Genomic DNA, 7366 nt, shown 5'->3' with positions numbered 1-7366 from the left:
GGACCGACACAGTATTTTCTGGGGACCTGACCCCTGTTTGCTACGTCTCATCCGTAGGCTAAGCTAAAGGTAGCTCTAATTCTCGGGCGCTATGGAAAAGAGTACGAAAGAGAACCACGCCGGGTACCCCAGCCGTGCCACAAAGGTAAATGCCGGATTAGCTCGGTGGGTGCGTTTCTCCTGATAGCACACGAACTGCGGGTTTTAAACTGTCTGTGGTAATATTAACTGCACTAATTAGCAAAAAGGGGAGAAAGTATCTTGAAACAATATTTTCTGTGTGCAGGAAGCGATTGAGAATTTTGTCTTTCAGTACCTTTCTCTTGGTGCCCAGGGCTTACTTTCTTTTTTTATTGTTAATATCAGTATGTCACACTTAAAATAGGAGGAGGATTTCCCAATTCAAGTGTAATACAAGATCCTTTAAAGAGAGAATAAATGTGTGTAGTCAGTTTATTCCCGATGTGGCTTCCAAAAGCCAGCAGTGTGCTAATTTCACTATCGATGTGCCTGTGCAGGAGTGCTCGAGCTCGCCCTGATGGCATATTTTTTTTTTACTATATAGAAACACAGGCACCTTCTCACTCTTTTAACTTAAAACCAAATAATTCCTGGTAAGGTTTCAGAATAGTGTAAGCAAAGCTTCTTTTTAATCAAGTCGTCAATATATTATTTTTAGTGATTTGAACCAGGAGACTAAATAATATATAGTGGAATGTAAAAGTGCAAATTGTTGTATAGATATCATTAGAGGGTAAAAAAAATGTGAGTTAGCATTTGAACTTTAGACAAAGTATCCTAGAATAATTAAGAATTTCTTAAATATAAGCCTAAGCTACCTTCCCTGACTGGAAGCAGAAGATTATAAGCAGGTAGCTGAACCTTACTAAATAAACTTGCTTTGTTCTGCTGGACTCCCATCTCAGTGCAAGGTATGTTAAGATGAACAGCATTCAAGGAAGCAATGACTCAAAGCAGTGCATGATTTTATAGTAAGGATCTGCTGTCTTAATACCTTTGGCTGATGTTTTTTGGATGTGTGTTGAAAAGTTCTGCTAGCTCTAAAAAAGTACACTGTTGTAGCAAACTGGTAACTTTCTTGTTAATGTAGAAATTTAAGAACACTTTGATTCATAAAACATAAGATCAGACTACCCTAACACCTGTTAGTGTGCTTTGTGGTTTTTTTCCTGCTCTGAATGGGGCTATAAAGGTTACAGTATGCTATTCTACAATTAATATATAATCTTTTCTTTTTGAAGACTTCTAATCCCATTGGGGATGGCCCGAAACGTGTCCCTGTGTCTCAGCAGTCTGCCCAGAGCCGGTTACTGAACAGTGGAGTTCAAGCACAACGTGTTCTGTGTCCTTCAAACTTTGCCCAGCGAGTTCCTGTGCAATCACAAAAATCTGTAGTGTCAAACCAAAAACTGTCTAATAACCAGACAACGCAGCAGCCTCGACCAAAATTTCCAGTCCAACCGACTGCTAGGCCTCAGGTTCCAAGCAAGAACAATGAAAAACCCCCACAGCCTCCAGTACCTGGTAATTCTGAAGATGATGTACATGTATTGACACAGTTCTGACACTTGGGATACTTCTGTGAAGCAGAGTACAGTGCAAAAAACCTAAAGCTGATGTTGATGATGTGCAACAGTCCTGTAGAGAAGTACTTGGTTGTCTGGTTAGGATTGCTGCGCTATCCTTGTTGACGCAGTTACCTGCTTAGAGCCAATACGGGTGTTGAAAAACTTCCAGATGTTCCATAGTCTGCTGTGAATTAGTCTAATTGTCACTAAGACATCATGGTATATCCAGTATTCATGTTAATCTTTTATACCCAAGAATACTGTATTTTTTGAGGGGGAAGCTTAGTGGTTATTTAAGAAAGCTTTCAAAATTACATTTTGATAGCACTGGTAACTGCTGTGCTGCTCTGGCAATAGCAGGCTATAGTACAGGTGTTGTGGTGTTTTGCTGCTAGCCAAGGTCAAAACTACAACAACTATGTTGTTTAGAATACAATTGAATGGATTCTAAGAACTGTTGCTGATACTGCACAGAGGTTAGATTTGCTCCCATGTGAATTTTTTTTGTTGTGTTCATGGGTCTGGTTCATAAAGTTGATCTATTTCTCTATATGTAGCAAAAAATTCTGAAGCAGAAAGCACCTCTAAACAGAAGAATGAAGAGACAAGTAAAAAGAAAAATGAGGAGACTAAAAAGTAAGTTGCATGCTTAGATTGTTCTAGCTAACAGACTCCTCTTGGATTAGGCTTGTTTTTAACTTCTGTGACTTCATGCAGCAACTAAGTTGCAGCTAAACGGAAGGCTACTTGAGTCCCTGGTTGTGGAGACCAGTAGCCCTACACTTCACAGAGACAGCATATGAAAATCTAGGAAAGTTTACTGTGACCTGATAATTCTCAGGAGCAAGGACTTCCTGTAATCTAAAGAAACATTCTGGCTAAATGAGTACTAGCTCTTCCCAGGAGAGAACACTGATAGCCACTGCTCCAGTGTGGCTAGGCATAAGTGTACGAGAGGTACACTTGAAAACAAAGCCTCCCTCATGTGTGATAGTCTGGAGTCTAAGGAGGAAGGAGATTTGTAGTACGGTTACCTTAAAGAGTGCAGTTCTGACATGCACTAGTAAGTACATCTCTATTAAGTATATTGAAGTGAGCCTGGCTTAGTATACACAGTTTCAACTTTGCAGTAGTGTAGTTGGTATTAGTATCTCTGTGCATAAATTTTATGAAGGAAGAGACTAGCTTTCAGAACTTGAAAAGTTTGAAAAGTCTCAATGTATATTTTATCCTCTTGATGGTGTTCTCTTAAATACTAAAATCTAGCTCAGACTAAGTGTCTATTAAACAGGAACATAATTGATTGTAAACTTAGGAGTCGAAGCCCATGCAAGTATCTAGCTTTTGTAACTGTCTTTCCTCTTGCAGAAGGCAATGGTCTCTTGATGATTTTGAAATTGGTCGTCCCTTGGGGAAAGGAAAATTTGGAAATGTGTACCTGGCACGTGAAAAGCAGAGTAAATTTATTCTTGCACTGAAAGTACTCTTTAAAACACAACTTGAGGAAGCCGGTGTAGAACATCAACTACGAAGAGAAGTTGAAATACAGTCTCATCTTAGGTAAATTTTACTGACCAATTACACTCTCTATTTTGATGCAAATATTTTTATGATAACATACCCTGTTGAAGAAAAGAGAAGTTTCTTTTTAAACACGTGACATCTTGAAATTGCTAGTTAGGATTCTTGCCTTTCTGCACCAAGATTTAATTTTGTCTGAGGAACCTCTGGTAACAAATCTTCCTATTACAAAAAAACCTCATTGTTTGCTGCTTGGATTTACATGGGTAACTGCAATTTTTCGAGAGTCTGAGCTTGTTTCTGGTATTGTGTTTCCTGGAAAATAAGCTGAAGAATTTAGTTGTTTCACAGAAAGTGTTTAAGCTTAAATTCCAAAACCCGTAGGAATTGGCTCCTTCAATGGTAATCTACTCTTCCAGCTGCTGTAGAAAGGTATGCTCAAGAAGATATGAATTGTCTAAACTCTTGGCTAGCTGCTTGCTAGTAGGAAGTCTAAGCTGTTGCTTTGATAAATACCGTGTACCTGCTATGAAGTTCTCTTAATGTGTATGCTGTGAGCTGAAGGAACACTTACAAGATATTGAAGTTCCTATGCTTGCCTTAAAGAGGGGAGGCAGGAAAGGGAAATTAAAAGTTATATGGACAAATACCTTGTTTAGAAGAATATTTAAATTTCTCTGCAGGCACCCCAACATTCTCAGATTATACGGCTACTTCCATGATGTTACAAGAGTCTACCTTATTCTAGAATATGCACCTCGTGGAGAAGTCTACAAAGAACTAAAGCAACTTACCAAGTTTGACGAGCAAAGAACTGCTACTGTAGGTTGTTCTAGCTTCTCATGCATTATTTGGTCTTCATATCTGCAATATCTGCAGCATCAAGCTAGCTCTTCAGATAAAGTTCTGTATTCTCTTGTGTGAGACTGAGATGCCTTAGTGCTAGTTTGCTTGTGCACTTGCAACAAGGAATAACTTGGGAAGACAGATTACTGCCCAGCACTAATATAACAATGTTCAGCATTGCTCAATATGGCAAGTGCTTGGTCTCTTCAGGCAAAGCCTGTATTGCCAGACTTTAAGGGTTTAAGGAATAATTGCTCTAACTGAAACTACTAATTATGCCTAGAAAAGGCTACACTGTAGCCAGAGAAGCTAGTGACAATGTCTTTGTACTTTAAAGTTTTGTTCTCTTTCTAAATACAGTACATCACAGAACTAGCAGATGCCCTATCGTACTGTCATTCAAAGAGTGTGATTCACCGAGACATCAAACCAGAAAACTTGCTGCTTGGCTCAAACGGAGAATTAAAAATTGCTGACTTTGGATGGTCTGTGCATGCTCCATCTTCTAGGTGAGAATGCAATATGTATCTTATGTGGTGGAATACTTCTGTAGTGAAAATGTTAGCTTTCCTGTCACACTTCCAGGTGTGGAATGGAGGTAAATGTGAACTTCCTAACATACAGGGGGGAAAAAAAAATCCTTTAAGTATGGGGCCACTGCAGCAAAGGTCTTAGTAGTCAATAGAGAGTGAGTGTTATCCTGTTTGTTCAACTTGCATAGTTCAAAACTTGCTGAACCTGAAGCAGGTGAAAAAGGTTGGTGTGCTGTTGTGGGGTTATAGTGGTCCTTGAGATGACAGGCCAGCACTTGTGTTTGAACATCACACTAGCAATATACTTAAGACATTTCCTTAGTCTGAATTGCACCTGACAAAGGAAGATCTAGCAAATGGGATGAAAAAAGGAAGAGTAAGACTGAATGCAGTGACCGAGATGCTTTAAAGCAACAGTAGAAAACTTAAGCGCTGCAACTTCTTTACCAGGTATTCTGGTGGTGCTGAGCCTATCCAGGGTAGACTGCATTAAGGTACACATGGTTGTCAGCATTAGCTTCTCCCTGGCTCTTGAAATGGATCTTATAATTGCCATAATTGGTAAATATTTAACTTGGACTTTTCTTCAGGAGAACAACTCTCTGTGGGACACTTGACTACCTGCCTCCTGAAATGATTGAGGGAAGAACACATGATGAAAAGGTGGATATTTGGAGCCTGGGAGTTCTGTGCTAGGGAAACCACCTTTTGAAAGAGAAACATACCAGGAAACCTACAGAGCTATTTCCAGGGTATGTGCCAATATTTAGACTATCTGAATCATGATGCCTTTCAGTTCTGGTGTCTTACTGAAGCTTAACAAATTGTCATCTTGAAGAAGGGCATGTATTAAAACTAGAACTGTAGCAAGACATGTGCATGAAACTAGATGCCTAAAGCTGTCTTCAGTCATTCAGTGGAATGACTGAGACCTTAAGATACCTTGCCTTACTACTTTGGTTCTGCCCTGTTTCTGCCTGCATCTGATCTTTTACCTCTTTCATAAAGCAACTAATCTTCTCCACATCTTTCCTTTTTCTAATTTATAAAATGAATATTTAACATTCAAGGTGTTACTAAACTTAAACTTACATAAACTTAACGTTTCCTGTTGTATACCCTAGAAGGTTCCAGCAAACTAATCTGGTTTTAAGTATATTGAAATATATACTAGTTTAACTGGTACAAGCAGTGAGAACCTTGTGTTCTTCAGGATCATGATTAAATCACTTAATCTCATCTCAACAGGCATAAAGTGCATATCCCACAAGGCTGACACAACTCTTCTTTCTAGATGTACCTTGGAGAGTACAGCCCTTTGTCCTCCCTAGTTTGGTTACTGATAAAGAACTTTTGCATCATCTTTGGTGTCCTTCCTTTTCCTTAGGTGGAATTCAAGTTTCCTCCATTTGTAGCAGAAGGCGCAAAGGATTTAATTTCAAAGCTTCTGAAGCATAACCCATTCTATCGACTGCCCCTGAAGGATGTCCTTCTTCATCCCTGGATTACAGCAAACTCTACAAAGACGCTCAACAGCAGAAAGAGTGATGTTGCTGCCCCATCCAGAACATAGTTTTAGCAGGGGTAACCTCATGGGATCAACAAAAGGAGTCTTGTATTCTGACTACTGTAATGCTTACAATAGGAAAAGCAGGTCTTGGAATCCGATGGCAACTGGAGCATGGATCTTTGAGTTGGCTGTTGTCTTAAACTCTAACTGCAGCGTAAAATTATTTGACTCTTAGCTGGAGTTGTGGAATACTTAATATACTTGAAATCCAGTTACATGTGGGCCAGGTTTGATGTAAGTATTAAGCTGTTCAAGGCTCTTATGATGTGGTCTGTCCTGGTAATGGTTCATTGTTCCAACAACAAGAGGAAGTTGTGATTCTAGCTTATTGAACAGTGCAATATTCTGGGGATACCTGCCTTCTGTCTTATTGGGCTGCTAAGGGTATCAGAACTGTGGTGTAATCTGAAACTGAGTGAGGTGAATGCATTTCTCCAAGTGTCCTAAAAATGATGTGTGTTATTTTTGTCTCTAATTTGTCTTAAATGTGAGCACTCAACTCTAAAAATAAAGACTTGTTATATACTGCCACCAGCATGGCAAGGTTCCTTATGGCATTTATCACTTCCCTGGGCTTAACCATTTCTCTTTACCCATCAGTACAGCTTGACTCCTTGTCTATGATCACAAAATAAGTTAACTTCCCACCTTTGTCAAAAAGGGAGCTGGAATAAAGTTGTTGCTCTAAGTGCTAGTACCACAAAGAAGATCTACTGTATTCTACAATCACAGCACAGGATAACAAGGTAAGTACCAGATGTATTGCTACTTATCTTGTGGGTTTTCCACAACCCTTTAAACCTAGGCCTGCTTCTTTTTTTAATGGATTTATTCAAAGACACTAGGGTCTGAAAGCACTTCTAAGAGAAATGTCTGGAAAGTATTGTTATCAAATGGGACATAAAACTAGTGTTAACATTTGGTGTTGTAAAATTTTATTCCCTAAAATGTAGCAAGGGTCAGACCCTTCACCAAGAAAATGTACAAATCATTTTCCAGTAAAACACTTCAAACGAACTAAGAGAAAGCAATTTATTGTATTTTATAAGACTTTAAAGTCATCTTCACTATTTTACAAACCATTTTAAAAAATGATCCTTTTACAAGCAAGTATTCTAGAATTCAAAATATATTCTCAAATTAATTTAAAATACACTTTGCAAAAAAACTTAATCTAAACAAATTACCAGTAGTTTATACAACCATGTTTATCTTAACATGTACTCTGTTCTGTACTTAAATGAAACTCTGTTTCTTTACTCCAAGAAAATCTACTTAGTGCTGGTGACTTCTAATGACTTTTAGGT

The 7366-nt window shown here is 38.6% G+C and overlaps 1 protein-coding gene across 1 annotated transcript; it reads left to right on the top strand.

Annotated features, from left to right (window-relative positions):
* The first annotated feature begins 91 nt into the window (after positions 1-91).
* Positions 92-6062, top strand: AURKA (aurora kinase A). Its single transcript, XM_010075030.1, is given in 9 exon segments — positions 92-145; positions 1263-1545; positions 2147-2225; positions 2958-3149; positions 3794-3932; positions 4317-4465; positions 5080-5180; positions 5183-5241; positions 5877-6062. Coding segments are annotated over 9 exon segments (1242 nt in total).
* The last annotated feature ends 1304 nt before the right edge of the window (positions 6063-7366 follow it).

Source organism: Pterocles gutturalis, unplaced genomic scaffold (genome assembly GCF_000699245.1).
Source record: "Pterocles gutturalis isolate BGI_N339 unplaced genomic scaffold, ASM69924v1 scaffold4052, whole genome shotgun sequence".
Classification (NCBI taxonomy): Eukaryota; Metazoa; Chordata; class Aves; order Pterocliformes; family Pteroclidae; genus Pterocles; species Pterocles gutturalis.
Note: the sequence above shows the minus strand (reverse complement) of the source record. Positions and strands in the feature narration are given on the sequence as shown.